This window comes from Mustela erminea, chromosome X (genome assembly GCF_009829155.1).
Source record: "Mustela erminea isolate mMusErm1 chromosome X, mMusErm1.Pri, whole genome shotgun sequence".
In the NCBI taxonomy this organism is placed as follows: Eukaryota; Metazoa; Chordata; class Mammalia; order Carnivora; family Mustelidae; genus Mustela; species Mustela erminea.
In genome coordinates, this window is record NC_045635.1 from 1,953,934 (window position 1) to 1,972,347 (window position 18,414).

General features: G+C 45.4%; 1 protein-coding gene across 1 annotated transcript in view; it reads right to left on the reverse strand.

Moving 5' to 3' along the window:
* Positions 1–970: 970 nt before the first annotated feature.
* PRKX (protein kinase X-linked) overlaps positions 971–18,414 on the reverse strand; it is a 76,886-nt gene continuing 59,442 nt past the window's right edge. The window contains exons 5-9 of the mRNA XM_032331690.1: positions 15,776–15,871; positions 12,494–12,551; positions 10,148–10,225; positions 8,207–8,355; positions 971–5,414 (exon numbers count right to left, since the gene is read on the reverse strand). Coding sequence (XP_032187581.1) covers positions 8,230–8,355; positions 10,148–10,225; positions 12,494–12,551; positions 15,776–15,871 — 358 coding nt within the window. The 3' untranslated portion in view covers positions 971–5,414; positions 8,207–8,229. The remainder of the gene's footprint in view (positions 5,415–8,206; positions 8,356–10,147; positions 10,226–12,493; positions 12,552–15,775; positions 15,872–18,414) is intronic.

Genomic DNA, 18,414 nt, shown 5'->3' on the forward strand with positions numbered 1-18,414 from the left:
TCCCCGTAAGATTCCTTCTTGCAAGGGATTTCCAGGAGGAGAACTGGACAAGCTTGGTCGCCAGGTTAACAGGTTCCGGTGGGACCCTCAGTCTGCTGGGACATTCTGCTACCCGGCTCTAGCAGGTGCTGTCAGTGTTACCGATGGCAGGGGTTGACCTGAGTGATGAGGCAGCATGGTTTTAGCAAGCAGAAGGTGACTTGGAAAGCTGAGGGTCGAGCTATGTGAGTAAAGACAATACGCAATCAAATAACTTATTTATTTATAACGATGAAGATGGCACATTTTTAACAAGCTGCAAAAGTGATGTGCAAAGTCATCCTCTGGCACGGGATTAGAACCTGGTAAAGTGTGGCCTGGGCAACAGATCTGGCCCCTGAACTGTGCTTTTGTTTTAATAAAACTTTATTGGAACACAGCCTATTTGTTTATATACTGTCTAGGGAAGCCTTTGTGCTCCTGATAGACACAGTGTATCCAGCAATGTTGAAATATCTACCATCCTGCCCTTTGCAGAAAGAAATACAGTAATACTGTATCATACACTTGAAACTTGCTCAGAAGAAAGAATTTAAAAGTTCTCGTCACAAGAAAAATAAGTTCACAACCATGTGTGGTGATGGATATTAACTACACTGGTGGTGTTGACCATTCCGCAATCTATAGAGATAAAATCATTATGTGGTTCACCCGAAACTCATACCATAGGTCAATGATACCTCAATAAAAAAATTAAAAATTAACAAGAGACAATGCTGACTCCTTGAACTCATTGAACACAGACGAGCTTGTCCCATAACCAAAGAAGCAGACCACAACCAGGCGTCTTAAAAGATACAAAGTTTTATTAAACAAACCTGGAATGAATAGTATTATTACATAAATTAGGCAGCAGTAAAATTTTCCTAGGGTATATATACAAATCACAGTGATTTTCATTGTGCAAGAATTGAAAGAATTAGCAACAGACTTTTTTTTTTTTTTTCCCACATGAGAAGCTGGGACGACCCCACAGGGATCCCAGTGCTGGCTCGCCGGGGCTCACCGCACCTGCAAAGGCACTCCGTCTCGTGTCTGCGGCATCCCACGGCCAACCCGGGGCCCCCCGGCCAGGCTGCCCATAGCACGGCGCAAGGAAGAAGGAAGCTATGACCGTTCTGCAGAGGTGAAGACCCATCTCAGAGGACAAGATGCCCTGAGTGTCAAAAGGCTTGAAATCCCATCTGCTAACAAACACATAATGACTTTTAAATTAAGACAGGTGTCCACCAGGGAAAAGCCAAGGAAAGCACAACAGAATGCATTACAACACAATAATTTATAGGAAAGCACGACAGAGCGTTTCCCTGTTACTATGAAGGACCGTTAAGCCCACGGGGTCTGCAAAGTCAACTTGATAGGGAAACATGATACTTGGAGAAAACACGTCTCCCACATCCTTCGCCACCAAGACATACACACACGCGCACGCACATACCCCAAACTACCCAAATACATGATTAACACAACAGTTCATGTGCTTATCTTCTTGTTTTTGGTAAGTGGACTTCGTCCACTGAAGGTGAAGTGAAGAAAAGGCCTTCTCACCTCCGTAAGACATAGGGATACACAGTACAGGTACACAGGACTTGCCCAACGCAGATAAAACCCATAGTCTCGGTGGATGGGCCTCCAGAAAAAGAGCAACTTAGGCATCATCTTCTCAGTCTCCACCACGGAGCCCTCAGGGGCTTCTGTGAATGTATTCATTTTGGGGTATAAAATCTATTGCTTGGGGGGAAAATCCAACCAAGTATTTTTTTCCTGCACTACAATAACCAAGTGGCTAGAATGAGAATTTTGATGTGGTCTTGGGATTTGATGCAGCCTGAAGCCCTCCCCGGGGGCGGGCAGCTCTCGGTGCCTGGAGACTGGGGGGCACTGGGGTCTTTTTAGTTGATGGCACAGAGCCCTATTTTCACAGTTTAAATGGTCCGAAATCTAGAGGCAGCTGAAGTCATACAAAGAAATGGCAAACGCATCGCATGTCACAGGACTGTCTAGTGGTACTGGTGTTTCTGTCGTTGGTACCAAGGGAGTTCTTAGGCAGAGAGCACAGAATGAAACAGTGCCCTGTACCAGATGGACAGGTGGGTGGGCAGGAATGGGACAAGGAGTGTGAAGCCATCACAAGGACATGAGCTAGGCACATGAGTCTTCTTGCCGGGCTTTCTTTTGACCCATCATCATGTCAACAGCAGAAATCACAAAGTGCCCATCGCCACAGCAGATACGTTTACGCCAAGCAAGGTTCTCGCATGTGTTCTGCAAGAAATGAAAATTTGGCTGGCCCCAACGTAGGATATGCTGTATGGCCAGCTGTGACTCAATTTCCTTCTGAGCTTTACAGTTGTGTGTTCAAGCAGGCTGGTGATAATCCCCTTAGAAAAACAGCAACCGCCCCAACACATTTCTTTGCAAAACACGCGTTTCCTGAGGAATTTTTTTTTTTTTTATGGTATCTGTATTTAAGAAAATATTGCCAACTCATAAAATTGCATAGAACGAAAAGGAGTTTATCTTTTTTTTTTTTTTTTCTGATGCAGATTTTGTGAGTAGTTCCATGACATTTCTTCTTGTGACTTTTGCACGCAGATATCTGATCAGATACCTGAAATTTTCAGAGTGCCCCCGCTGAGCAGACTACTTTTCAATGATATACCATGAGTGTCCCATGTGTTTGGGACTCATTTTGATTAAATCAGTCTTTGCATTACGTCACCCTGCTTAATTTAACAGTCCAGCCACGGGCCGTTAACACATGGCGTGTGCCACCTTGAATATTGAAATGGCAAGACTGAGTTTAACACCATCTGGTATTCTTGGAATTCCTTTTAGTTTTTAATTTGTTTTGCATGGCTCACGGCCGATGACCATGTTTTTAAAGAACCATGTGATCCGTGCATTCCAATGTTGGCGTGTGTGCATGTGTGTGTGTGTGCGTGTGTGTGCATATCTGTCCAATATTAAGGCATCTCATTTCATGCTTTCTTGAAGCTATTTTCACATCCTATATTAATTCCAGGACAGTGAGAACTAAACCTGAAAACTTGCATAAGGGTCAAAGTGTCTAATACAATGCTTTATCACGTTCAAGAAAGGTGTTTCATTTATTTTTATTTTTTTAAGCACAGGGCTCCAAAATAATAATTTATTTTTATAAGTCAGGGGACGTGAGATATTTGCTTTCCCCACGTGGGTTTCTATCTCAGTGCACCATCCCTTTGCCGATTTAGGCTTGTAACAGTCGATGATGAGGCAGTTAATTGTCAGCGTCAGACTTGTAACAGTCCATGATGAGACACTTTGTGCTGAAAGCGATGCCCATTCTGGCTCCCTACTTAATGCAAACCAGTACGGGGTTTGCTCAGTCCAGACTGAAAACACTGTTCTGTTGGGATATCCTTACAGCTCGCCCTTTAAAAATAATTTTCCTTTGAGTTACTCATTGCAAACCACTTATTTTACTAAATCTTGGAGTCACCCTGACCTTACTCATTGGGTTTGTATTTGAAGAGCAGGTGATGTATGAGAAAGGGGGAAACGTGGCGTGGCTTTGATTTCAGGGTCTTTTAAAGCTCGGGTGGGTGCACATGTTCTTCAATCCACCTTGCAGCACATAGAACCCCAGCCTTCTGACTTGTGAGTGGGATCTGGCCAAATCTGGTAGGCGACTATGTGGCCTTTGACATTCTGCTGCTCAAAGAAATGTATGACTTTCCCACACGGCGGCTCTCCACGTCTACATATGTGATCACAGAGGAGAGGTACAAAGGGTTACATGGACAGAAAAGGTCTTTCCAGGCACAGCACTGGAGAATAATAATGTCTACGACAGCCAAGAATCCACAAGGAGACTCGAGAACACATGAGCTGGAGAAGCCTTGAGAGGGTGCCCAGGTTTGCCTCTTCCCCGCACCCATTTCAGGAACACATCTCCCAGGGCAGGTGCTGCTCCCACACCCAGTGCCCAAGGAGGTGGACTTTTCTAGGCCAACCATGGGAAGAAAGGAAGGGCAGAGACAGGGTCTTGGGAGTTCTATGTGGGTGTCCCTCTGTGGTCACAAAGGCTTTGGCACCTACTAGTTAAGTGCACAGACATCCTTGCAGAAGGTCATGGTTGAGCCCTATGACCAGACACAATGCAGATGTGAGCAACTCTGTTTGTCCAGCTGAGTCACAGCCAGCAGAGAGACAAGGCAGTGCATCAGAGAGAGTACAGATGCCCAGGGCCTCTTTGCATGCCTCGTTTTCTGGAAAGACCCACATCTAGCCATAATCCCACTGGAGCCCACTGCACCCACCCTGCATTAAGTCAATCCCAAGGGGAAAGCATGGGCAGGGTGCTCTCTTCATGGTACCTTCACAATCAGGTCCAAACAGGAAAAGACAAAATCTCACCCACTAATAAGTCTGTACAAGCCCGCCCTGCCTACAAGACAAGAGTGTGCTGGACACACCCAAACAGAAGAACCAAGAGGGATTAATTTCTACTACATTGAACACAGACACCCTATAGCTCATTTGCATCTTACTCTTCCCACAATGGAAGTTAAAATAAAAACACGCTTGCATGAAAGTCACCTGTGCAACTGAGCCAACATGCAAAGTCACTTGTTAGCTCTGCATCTGGCTGGACATAGAGCTCAAATGGGATATTATCAGGTAGACACCTGCCACTTCCCCCATCACCACCACAATGGACTACGGAATTTCCGGATGTGATGCAGGAAATTTCTGGACGGCATTCCATGCCCTGAACAACGTTCATGGCCACTGGTATTCTCAGACTCAAACTCAAATGGACGCACCCTTGTCTTCCCTTCTGGTTTCAAGACCTAAAGTCACCAGACAGGAAGCACGAAAGATACAGGACATGGACCACCACAACAGGTTTCCTCACAAGCTACAAAACCACAGGCTCTGCCCAAGTATGAAGATGAACATCACGGTGCAATTCCTGTGCACCAGTCCCATGGTCTTTTTACACATTCACACACACATGCAGCACACACACACACACACACGCACGCGCCATCTGTGGTTATAACCAAACACGTTCAGCTCAAACTCATAAAGTTAAGTCTACGAGGAAAACCAAGACATCACAGTAGGGTCATCACACGAAGAGATAAGATAAAAATCTACAACCAAACAATTTTCCGAAAGGTCCTACTGTGCAGTAGATTTCCAGTTGCTTAATGATGCTTAATTTCCAGTTGCTTAAATAATGCCAGATCCGTGACTTTGTACGGATATGCAGTCTCTTTATGTACATCCGGACTTCCAGAATACGGAAATGTCCTTATCCCGTGGACGCGACCCTTCTTCACAGCGGATGTGCAGCTCTTTGTTCCCAGCAGGTTCAAATCATCCTAGTTGAGACACAAATTAAAAAAGGGTTTTGTTCGTTTTCAGAATAACTGGGTAAGTTTTATAATAATCGTACTAACAACTCAAAAATAACTTCGTAATACACAAGAACAAACATTCCTTTGCAATTCTTCTTGCAAGGATCCACAAACATGAATTCTATGAATGTTTATTAATAAAATCAGTAAGCTGTGGGATGCCCGGGTGGCTTAGTCGGTTAAGCATCTGACTCTTGGTTTCAGCTCAGGTCCTGCTCTCAGGGTCATGAGATTGAGCCCCATGTTTGGCTCTGCTCAGCGTGGAGTCTGCTTGATTCTCTTCCCTCTGCCCCTCCTGCTCATGCTATCTCTAAGTATGTAAGTCTTAAAAAAAAAAAAAAAAAAAAAAAAGCTAAGCAGTATTTTAACGGTGAATCTCAAATAGGATATGATGGCTTCACACATAGAATTATCCCATGTTCATCTACGCAAAGAGAGGACAGTGATTCCACAAGCAAAACCAGGTCTTGTCTCAATGTGTTCACTGCAGAACTTTCCAGCTAGAGAGAAAACATCTCAAGTCAAACGCTAAAGTCAATAAAAACCCAAATGGGAGGTCTCTCCCTGCCAGGCGTCCTAACAGTCCCCTCCATGAGCTAAAGAGATGGGAGACTTTACTTTCCAAAGGTGAGTGGGTTAGTCATACAGCTGTTAAGTGGCTCTGGAGAGTGGGCATTAAGCTGCGCTTGGGCGTCATCAATGGGAGACCATTTTGCTTCACGAAGAAATAACCTTCCCTCACGGATGGTCATGCCTGTTTACTCGGCACTGAAAACGCCGGATCTCTGTCCCATCCTTTGTGCAAAATCGGGGAAAGAGAGTCAAATGTTAAGATGTCTAGCTGCTCCAGCAAGAGACCAAAATCCAAGGTTGTGGAATAAACACAAAGTCATGTGATCATGACATGATTTCTTGATTTCCCCAGGTTCATCGAGAAGGTCATCAAACAGCATCCCCACCACTGGCCAAAGTCCATCAAGGATGACTCCAGGCACACAAAAAAATGCCATTTACACGCATATTCCCAAGGATATGCCCTGCCATGAGAAAGTCATTCCTGTCTCCAGAATCTGTTAAAAACCTATCTGGGGCCACTGGGGTTGACAACTGCCAACCGTGAATAGAAAACTATCCCCCGAGTACACAACAGACCCCATCAGATGTCAGATTTGTGTCTCCTTAAGTAAATTTAACAGTATCCCTGTTACAAAAAGGCTGCAGTCCTCTGGCTTATCAACTAAGTGTCGTGCACTAGAAAATATAGCAAATCTTCCATCAAGATGGAAGATGGATCACGCCTTCCATTTAAGGACGACTGGATAAAAATCATTCACAAAATATTACAGGCAAATCGTTCAAAATTGAAGCAAATGAACAGAAGAGAAAGCAAAACCCAAATTTAGAAACACCTCCTACCTTTAAAACTCATTAACTGGCTTTCACGAGCTTTGCAGAAGCTGTTAAAGCTAAAGAGAATCTTTTTTAAGAGAACCTCAGGAGAATGGTCATGACGTGCTGAAAACACTAAAACCCATCAAGCAGACATGTTCCCTTCTCATCCACAGGGACACCTGTCTTCTCTCTCACTGAATTTTTGTTTCACATTTTAACATTGAGGCAGGTTTCCCCTCAGGACCTGCGTGGCAAGACCAGCAGAGAGTAGAGGTCTCTGGTACACAACGTGTCCCTCCCTGCAAGGGTTCTAGAACAGTGTCAACTTGGATGTTGTATTGACCAGTTATTTCTCCCATTCTGCATAAGTACTGTTGGGGGGATAAACAGAGCCCCAAAAAAGAACCAAGAAAATTCAAGGAGGAGACCTCTCATTGTTTGTATCTTGCTTCTCTTCCTGCCATTTTTCTTGCCTGCATGTCATGAGAAGGAAAAACCGAGTGCTATACGTCACCGAGCTCCTCACAGATCTGGGACTAACTGAAAGGTCTTCACTACCCTTGTTCAAAAGATCCTTCAAAGCCATCACTTCCACACAGAGTCACAGACCTTAAAGGTTCCAAGAAATGACTCAAAAATCCATTCTTTTCGGGCACCTGGGTGGCTCAGTGGGTTAAGCTGCTGCCTTCGGCTCAGGTCATGATCTCAGGGTCCTGGGATCGAGCCCCGCATCGGGCTCTCTGCTCAGCAGGGAGCCTGCTTCCTCCTCTCTCTCTCTCTGCCTGCCTCTCTGTCTACTTGTGATTTCTCTCTGTCAAATAAATGAATAAAATCTTTAAAAAAAAAATCCATTCTTTTAATGATCAAATGGAGCTTAGCCAATTCCATCGGAGGTGTTCACTGCTGTCAACAGTTTTTAGGGAAAGGGGGTCTAAAAAAAACCCTTCCGAAAATATTTAGTTGGTATCTGGGAGGAAGCTGGTCTGGAACTCAGGGTTTCTAGAACACAAGGACTCAGGGATTTAATTTTTTTTTTTTTTTTTTTTACCAAAGGGGCTGTGCCTTGGGATGTGCAGGTACATACAGATTTCACAGGGGTCTTAGCTGGATATGGATTCTGCCCCAACAGGAGTGTCTGGGGAGTGGGACATTGGAGGCAACGCTGTCTCTGGGCCACACCGCATGTCTTGTGTAACAAACCCTGGGCATTGACTAAGCTGATGCTAGAAGGACTCCATCCAGCTCTGCCTCACTGCTCAAGTCCCCGGGGACAAGGGAAGCCCTGTTTGGCCAACGCCAACATCCCCTTGATAGGGGGACACGCCATCTTCACTGATGCATAATTAGTATATCTAAAGATACACCTTCCAGATGAGGATTCCCAACCTCAGAAATTCTTGAAGACTTCCAAATCTTTTGGCGACACTGGAGGGGCTGTGTTCCAGTCATTCTCGGGGTACGCTTCAAAGTTCGAGGTATCACCCTCACCGCATAGCTTTGGCACGATGGGAGGCTAAGTGACCAGAGGGAAACACAGAGGCAAAGTCAAGAGGAAACATTAGGCACCTGGATGGGACGTGCATCCCTTTTTGTCTACAACTTAACATATCAACAGACATGACTTGGGAAAACACAGAAAAACCAAAGTTGGCCTTGCATTATTTATGAACATGGAAAGCTTTGAACCAGAAATACTGTGAGTAAGGTGTCCACCAATGGTGCATTATGAGGAACAAAGGGAGAAAAGATGGTAGCCAGCCCTTGCTTCTTAAATTCTAGACTGGAGAACCACCCAGATTCCTTGTTCACACAGATCCCCAGGCCTGCCCAGGTCTCAGTGATACTGAAGTAGCTGGTCCAGTGGCCAGAATTTGGAAAATCCCAGAAAGATGTCAACAAGAGCAGGCTCCACTGATAGTATCACCAATGCCAAGCCTCAATCCAGCATCAAGAAAATGAGGTCACTGGCACTGAAAAGGAGGTCAGCCAAAGGTTCCCATAAAGAGCCAGTCAGTAAATATGTTTGGTCTCGCAGGCAGAGGAATTTCTTTGCTCAATGCTCAGCTCTGCCCTGGTGGGGGGAAAGCAGCCACAGACGACATGTAAATGAATGCAGGTGGCCGTGTGCTAATAATAAAACTTTATTTATAAAAATAATGGGCTTTGGGAGGAAATACAGCAAGAGAATAACACTCAGTAATGCACATCTTCTAATACTGATTTGGTTTTTGAATGATGAAAATATGTTGTTTATTTAATTTTAACAAATTAGTCACAGAATACATTAAAACACTTGAAAACAGTTCATGGAGACACTGGTGGTCTGGGCTGAACCCTACATTCTGGGTTGGGGGCCAGGCATCAGCATTTTTAAAGTCCTTCCATTGACTCTAAAAGTCCAAGGTTGAGAATGTCATTATTGAAGATTCCTGTCAAAAATACATTTCAGGGGCATCTGGGTGGCTCCACTGTTAAGCAACTGCCTTTGGCTCAGGTCATGATCCTGGGATCCTGGGGTCAAGCCCCACATCAGGCTCCCTGCTCAGCTGGGAGCCTGCTTTTCCGTCTCCCACTCCCCCTGCTTGTAGTCCCTCTCTCACTGTGTCTCTGTCAATAGATAAATAAAATCCTTAAAATCTTTTTTAAATTAAAAAAAAAAATGAAAATAAAAAAATACATTTCGATTCTCGGTCAAGTGTCCAGCTGTTGATTTTGGCTCAGGACATGATCTCAAGGCCGTGAGATCAAGTCCCCCAGCAGCTCTAGGAGTCAGGCTAAGATTTTCCCTCCCCCTCTGTCCCCCCTCACATGTGTATGCTCTCTTTCTTCCTCTAAAATAAATAATTTTTTAAAAAAAATGTGTGTGCGTGTGTGCTATGTGTGTATGCACATGTATATATTCAGTTCAAAGAAAGGTGATCTAGAAAATACTACCACCGTCACTGTATAATATCCATAAATGTTGGACAAACATGTGATCTGTGTTACAACATTTATCATTCCCAATTAGAAATTGGTGGGATGGAACTCAACCTAGTCATAGTTCAAGTGAGGGACAGAGCCAGGTCTCAAAAAACCCAATTGTAAAATGTGAGGTCTTAAACCGTTACCTCTACGTGTCTCTGTAGCACTAAGATTTTCACTGAAAAGGGATCTTGGCTTATTAATGATTTGAGCTGATCAGCTGTAGTATACAAATAAATTATGTATCAGCTATAAGCAAACAAGTCATAATCAGACTCTGCCCCTTGCTGAGGACAGATAACAATTCTGAGCCAACAGTCACCCTCATACGTATGTTGTACCTTCAGTTTCCTTTGTGGGACCGCCTCCCAATCCACCGTTCGAAACCACCGGTGTCGCTTTACGTCATCTGCTCCGTTCTTCAAAAGAAACAGGCACCGTCAGTAGACAGAATTTTGACAGGACAGGGAAGAAAACAGTCCAGAGAATCTCTACTTAGTAGAGAATTAAAAAGTAAAATTAAATGTAAAAAGTGTGCTATGTTTTGAGTCATTGTCCCTGGACTGTGACCTAGGAGGGAAAATATATACATAAAGGTGTTGTGTTCTGTTCACTTTCATTCAGAGTAGAAAGAAATCCTGTCAGGACCAGTCTGGACCACACAAAGAAGTAGGACTTTGGCTCAGGCTCCTGAGATACAACAAGACAGACAGAAGGACATTTCTGAGTCTGCCGCCTGTTTTTATCCCGACGGTTTTCTTCAGAATTTAGCATCTTCATCATACAGACCTAGATGGTGTGATCATACAGACTAAATGGTGTCATTGGCTCAGTACTGCAATGCTAGTAAGTCACATGACTAGGGCTCAAACCCGTCATGTCCACTTCAGAGATCTTAACAGCTATTCAGCGGGACTTTCCAATTACACTATCCATGTTTGTGTAATAGTAATGGTTTCTTAAGATCTGTCTGCTTCACTCTCAAGGCTAACACCAATGGCCAACTTGCAGATGTCAATGGCATCATGGTCTTTGAAAATCCTAACCCTAACCTAAACCTAACCCTAACTCTAACCCTAACCCCAACCTCATCACCTACCCTATCCCTAACCCTAATCCCTCCCAGGTGTTCAGCCTTTGACCCTACCCATCTCATTCCTTTTTATGGCCCTTGGAGCAACTTTTTTAATTCATTAAATGTCGGGAATTGTTAAGAAAGAAACACATGCATTCTGTGACATAGGAAGAAGCCAGTAGATCTGAACATAACATAAAGTTTATGAAATGTCACCTGGTACCTATGCAGAATAACTTATTTGGACATAGAGTCTTGGCACATCTGATTAAGTGAAGGATCTGAGAAGAGCTCATCCCGAATCCCTAAATCCAATGGCAGGTGTCTTTACAAGAGACAGAGTAGGAGAGAAACAGACACAGAGGAGAAGCCACATGAAGACAAAGACACAGATGGGAGGGATGTGGCCACAAGCCCAGGGATGCTTGGAACCCCAGAATCTGGAAGAAGCAGGGAGGACCCTCCCCTCGGAGCCTCTGGAGGGAGCTCCCTTCCCCACCTGGATCTCAGTGGTCCTGCCCCGCCTGGATCTCAGTGGTCCTGCCCTGCCTGGATCTCAGACTCTGCTCCTTTGTTACAGCAGCCACTGGACACAAATATACCCACATCAACAGATGGTCCTGAGAGCTTGGTGTGAATCAAGCCTCACGCACAGGTCTACTGTGTCTCCCAAGACTACGGCAGACAAGACCAAGGTATGGACCCATGATTAAGTTCCTCCATGGATATCCAGAACCAGAAATAGCTGAGATGTTCCCAGATTCTCTTAGACTCAGTGGTGCCACAACAGAACCAAAACGAGCATATAAGATATTATACCATTTACACCATCATCTCTTAAATATATTCCCCTCCACATGAAAAGTTTGTGAAAATCACACAGGATGTACACTTTCTCAAATGATTAATTCCCACACAGAAGTGCATGCCCATGGTTATGGCACTATTCACAACAGCTAAAAGGCAGAAAACAACCCAACTGTCCCTCAGTGGAGGGATGAGTACACACAGCGGGGTCCATCCATGAATGGAGTGTGATTTGTCCTTAGAAAGGAACAAAGCACTGACACCTGCTAGCGTCTCCCTGAAAACATGGGAGGAGCCAGACACAATACATCACTTATGCTGTGATTCATTTACAGGAGAGCCCAGAACAGGGAAATTGAAACGGCAGGAGGGATGAAAAGACTGGGTAACAACAGCATAGGGTATGGGGTTTCTTTCCGAGAAGGAGGAAACGTTCTTTGACACTGACTTTGGGGATGGTTCCCCAACTCTGCAAACATAGTAGACGGTGCTGCACTGCACACTCAGAATGGGGAGGCATGTATGGTACATGAGTTATAGGTCCATCACGTTATTTGAAACGTCAAAATAACTAAGGAAAATACCGACATCTTGGAGGTGACGGGGGAGTCATTTACTCGTCTGGAGGGAAGAAGGGATGCAGTAGAGACCCAGGCGGATTTCGCATGCCCAGACACCCAGATCTGAACTTCAGCCAACAATTAAACACGATCACTGTGCCTTTGTCTCTATAAATAGAAACGTATGTATGGTGCCACGTGATGGGAGTGTCTCGTGCGTAAGACGTAGGAAAACAAACACTGACCTTCATGTTTCCGAGGCGTCGGGTTCTGTCAACGACCAGCAATTTCCTAATGAGGTCTCTACATGCGGGAAGGAGACAAAAAGAAGATGCATCTTGATACGGACCCAAGCAAACACGGCCGGTCAACAGCGATAAAATCCGCCCACCACATCATGCCATGAAGGGAGGATCCATTTCCATTTTGCCTCCACATTTTCTCACAATTTGTTTCTTCACCGATATGAGTTTCTAAATAATTTATGCAAAGCAGGGCTGGCTACACAGAGGGACAGAGCAAAGGGGAAAAGGTCCATGACATCATTGTGCAGAAAACGAGGCTTTCAATAGAAGATGCGAGAAAATTATGTGTTGTCCCAAGTATAGCGACATTTCAATTAAAATGTACCTGTTGAGTCTGTCCTTGCCCAAGAGAAGACATCGGCTTTTACCAAAATGAATGGCCACGGTTTGCCCTAAGGAGCTACTTATTTATGGGATTCTGGTTGTATGTTACCTGCTCTCCCATAACACACAGACTTCTGGGGGTTTCTTAAACGCTGCTTCCCCACCCACTTCAGAATACAGGGCCATTACGATCTGATAGTTTATGTCAAGACATTCAGAAGACAGGCTAGCTCTAGAAATGAAAGGTAAGGAAATAAAATTTGTGCTTGTGTGTGTCTCTGCACATAACACATAGAATACATTATGGACAGTAATATCTAGAGACTTCAAATATAAATTGAAATACCCCAGACAAATCAAAAGACCTATGGTCCGGCTTCAAAAAACCCACGACACAACTTTGCAAAACTGAAAGGAACCTTATGCCCTGGGTTAAGGAGCACACCCCCAGACTCACGCCACAGACTCTGGAATCCCAAGGCCTGTGGCAATATATGGGAAGGTCCAGGGTCCCAAGATCCCCGAATGCCTTATTTAGAACCCCAATAAAAATAAAAAAAAATAAAAATAATTAAAAATAAAATATAAAATTGAAGACTTACAGAACAGCACAGTCCCAAAAGCAAGGGGTACAGATATAAAGGGGTTGTCCAATACGGCAAAGCCGTGTAGGAACTCTGGAGCTGCCTGCAATCCTGGGACAGGCTCTGTGGCAATCCCTTGATTCTATCCTGCCTGGCTTCTCTCTGACCACTCTGAGACAGGAAGAGACACTGGGAAGGTGTTTGGTCTACCACGTTGGCAACACACCTCAAAGCTCTGATGTCCTTTCAGCTGCCTAAGATCCTACAAGGAATCTTAGTGACAATCCAAAGACACATGTGCCCAGGCAGGAAGGTAACACAGTCAAATGCCGAGGTTGTATGAACCAACAACAACAGAAGGCCTTGAGAACTTGAAAGTAAAAATCCAACCGTCATGGCACCCAATGGCAGTGGTTTGGATACGCAAGACTCATTAGGGTCCTGCTTCTCATCCAGCTTGGGAAGATCTAGACAAAAATGGGAAGAAGTGAAGTTCTTCTCAACCACCATCTGCAATCAGCAACTGCACCAAAGGATCCCAGGTTCCTGCTCTGGCTGAGCCCCCATGCTGGGGACACAGGGGTCCCAGGCAAGAGAGAAGAGGAGCCTGCTCAACGAGGAGCATTCTAGACCAAAGGACAGCAGGGCAGACCCTGATGGGTCTCTCTCAGAATAGACTACAAGGAAAAGAGGCATAGGGAGTTAAGACACCAAATGTAGATTAAACTTAATGTTTGTTGTAGTCCCTTTTCTCCCATGGGACAGTATAAACGTAAAATGTTCATGACCAACCTGAGCCCTTCCCACCACTGAAGGAAGAAATGACCTACGATTTTATGCGTTGTCCGTTCTCTGGGGAAACCAAGAACCAGCCAGCTTTTGGAAGAGTTTAGGTCATTGCTTGCAAGAGGAAGGGAATATATCCTCTAAGGTTCTGCCCAGCCTAAGACCGTCAGAGGGTTCCACAAGGGGCTGACTTGGAGAATGCAAGAGACAGTCCACACTCTATTGATGGGGAGCAACAGCTAAGCCACAGCTGTATACCTCAGGATGGACTCTGTCAGTGTGCATCCACACAAGACAATGGATACCCACACCCCTTAGGAATGGTCTAAGGTCACCACCAACCAGCTGATCTGCCAATGGGCCTGAGTAGATTTCAATCAAAGCCAACCACTGGCAAATGTTGGCATAACCATGTGACATAATGTCACTCAAGTCTAATGGGAGTTGGACCCTGGGGGAGAAGCTCTATGTAGTATTTTCCATTTCTTTCTAGAGAAAAGAAAGTTCTGACTGCTCAATCTCCCTTCATGCCTCACTGTCTTACCATTCAGAGGACAGAGTGCCCGCCGACTATTTTTAACGGAATCTAGTTTTCTTGCTTATCTTCTAAAACTTGCCTGGTGTGTCAAACACACCACCACCTCTGAGGCCCAACCAGCCCGGGGAAACACGGTCTTCTACTTGGAAGGAGAGCCTCTGTGGGAGAGTGAGATGACCTTCACCAGTGAGAAAAGCGACTGGCAGCTGTCCCAGTGTCATGAAATCAGTTTTCTCTGTACTCCCTGCCCATGGGCAGAAAGAGAGAAAAGTTTAGTTCTTGACTAAACTCAGTTAACTACCTTGTGATCAGCCAGGCTTGGTTCACTTGGGAAATGCAGGGAAAGAACTAGAAGTCACGATACAAAAATGTCTCCTAGGTGACCAGATGGACGAAGGTAACAGGAATGCCACAAGTGCTCTGAGATTTTGAAAAACTTCAGTTTTCTCCCCGCCGTCACCACAAATTGAATGACCTGCACACCCAAAGTCACGAACACTGAAGCTGTAGAGAAGTCCTCCTAGAAGAGGTTCATCAGCCTTAATATCAGCATGAAAAAGGAATTTAAGAATGAAAGTAATTTAAGCAGGAAGAAAAAGAGACAGCCTGCTAAAGCCATCAATAGTCCTGCCAACGGCAAAACCAGCTAGAGGAGGTGAAGGGATTTTGGTCCAATACCCCAATGGTTCTCCTACTCGCTATGATTCACAAATGCCTGTATTGGCTAATTGTAAATGTCATTTCTCTCAAGGCCCATAAAATCTGACCAAGAGTCGTGAAAAGGTTAAGTATCATTACAGCAGAATGACGACCACCTTTTCCCGTCTGGTGGAAAAGCGGACTGTCCAGAAGACACGGAGCACAGCCTAGTAAGAACACAGTATGTCGTCCTGCTCAGCGGATGCCTGCTCTGTGATTTCTTGTCTGTGACTTTAAAAATAAACACCCCTCCCCGCCCCGCCCCGACGAGGAGGGGAACGGTTTACTTACTTTACACTGAAATCCAAATGTCTGGGGAAATCTATTTTGCCTGCAAGGATTTTTTGATAAATGCCAAACGGGTTGTCATCGAAAAACGGAGGGAACCTGTAAGAAAAATAAACAGCTATTTATAGCGGAGAGCAGGCACAGAAAAATAAATCTCTGCTTCGTAGCGAACGGTGTTTCTAGAAGCTCGACGCAGTCAGGACGTTCACGAGGTCACCCCCCATCAGACCAGGAGGGAAGTTCTTTGCACTCTTCAAACATAGGGTACTATGTGGCACGCAGTAGGTGCTCAATAAATGTGAGCAGGGCAAATGGAGGAGGACCTGTAACACTGTGTCCTGTTCTTTTCTCTTTGGTCCAGGTAGGCCATACGTCTGTAAGCAGCCAGCATCTGAACCTCCGTATTAGATGAATTCACGTAGGTCACACGTACGGAGCTGGGCGAGAGCAAGGCTGGTTTGTAACGTGTACTCTGGGCCGCAAAGATGTAGCGCATCACAGCCGGCAGTCTGTTTTTATAAATAAAGTTTTATTGGGAACGAGGGCCTGCTCACTCACTTAAGTATTACCGTCTACGGCATAGTTATCAGAAGGAAAGATGTCGTCCTAGCACAGAAACCCACACACGTCTTCTCTAATACCTTGAAACAGGAGGGAAAAAATCTGAAATAATAACAGAAGAACATACTGAAAATGGCAAAGAGCTAGAAAAATCAAAGAAAATACAGAAGTTAATAAACATGGGCCAGATACCCACCCATATGCCCAAGGCACAAGCTGTACTTCTGGTATCTGCTCAGAATGCGGAAGGCAAAGACCCTTAACCCTTATCCACTGGCAACTGGATCCTTTAGAAGGAGAACATCTAATTCCCTGAAAGAACCACCGGCCATAGCTTATAAAATGGCCTTTTCCGGGGTGCCTTGGAGGCTCAGTGGATTAAAGCCTCTGGCTTCGGCGCAGGTCGTGAAGTCAGGGTCCTGGGATCGAGCCCCATGTTGGGCTCTCTGCTCAATGGAGAGCCTGCTTCCTCCTCTCTCTCTTCCTGCCTCTCTGCCTACTTGTGATCTCTCTCTGTCAAATAAATAAATAAAATCTTTTAAAAAAATGGCGTTTTCAAGGGGTGGCTCAGTCAGTTTACAGGTGTCCCTGTAAGAGACAGAAGAGGAAAGACAAACATAGGAGAAGCCACATGAGGACGGAGGCAGAGAAGGGAGGGACATGGGCATAAATTCAGGGACTCCTGGACTTCTTCCAGAAGCTGGAAGAAACAGGAAGGACCCTTCTTGGAGCCTCTGGAGGGAGCACAGCCCTGTCCTACCTGGATCTCAGAGGTCCTGCCCCACCTGGATCTCAGGGATGCTGCCCTGCCTCGATCTCAGTTCTGGTCTCCAGAGCTAGAGGAGGATGAATTCCTGTGGTTTTCAAACACCTCGTCTCTGGTCATTTGTTGCAGCTGCCCCAGGACACTCCTACGGATACTTCCTGGATCTCTTGGCTTCTAAGTTTTCAGCAACACCCATTTCTTTGTTCTCTTTACGCAGGCATCACTTCTGGAGGAAGAAAGACTGGGCACCTGTTTGGAAATGGGACTGCGGGTGCCATTTTGGTTTATGGTGGACCCTAAATCCAATGATACGGTCTTTATAAGCAACAGAAGGAGAGATTCAGAGAGGAGAAGCCACGTGGGGACAGAGGCAGAGACGACGAGGGACGTGGCCACCAGCCCAGGGATTCCTGGAGCCCCAGAAGCTGGAAGAGGCAAGAAGGACCCTCCTTGGGGGCTGGGGACGGAGCATGACTCTGGCCCGCCTGGATCTCAGCAGCCCTGCCTCACCTGGATCTCAGACTTCTGGTCTTCAGAGGTGGGAGAGGGTGGATTTCCGTTGTAAGCCACCATGTGTTTAGCCATTTGTCCTGCCCAGTACCGATATACAGAAGAGACACATTAACTCTGCATTTACGTTACAGAGAAGTGAAAAACTGAAAACTGTAGAATATAAAGTACCACAAAAGGACATTAAGGGGAAAGCTGAGGAAGAAGAGGGAGCTGAATAAGAACAATGGAAGACGCTGGGTCAACATCAACGTGTAGCCATGCATGACAAAGGCGTGGAAAAGCTTTTTTTCTTTGTGACATTTTAGCTATTCATGGATACGCTCTGGAGAGAGCAGAGGCCCCGTGCTGGGAAGGCCACAGCAGAATCTCTGAGCTGCTAGTTATTTGGGTTTCGTTACTCCAACTACTTTGGCCACTGTTGGCTTCTAGCGTTAAGAGTTTCTCCATCCTGAGACACTGCCCAGGCCAGGCTCGGAGGAAAGGTCTATATGCACCCGCCGACTACGCCTTCTAGTTCATAGCTCCCGAGTCAGCCATTTCTGGTCGGCCAGATGCTCTAACAATGGCTAGGGGGGTCGGACTGCTTTCTTGGGTGGCAGCCCTGACTCAGGATTTCATCAGGGCTAAGGCACACGTTGATAAACGGCCCGTTAAAGACCAGGAGAAAACGTGTCCTACATACCTAACAGCCTTTATTGGACAATCCTTAAACAAAGTGTTCTCAGGAAGCAGGCATTACGGGTCTGTATCATGGGGAAGGTATGTTAGCCGTGGTTTAACGAGCGGGAAAAAATGGTAATAA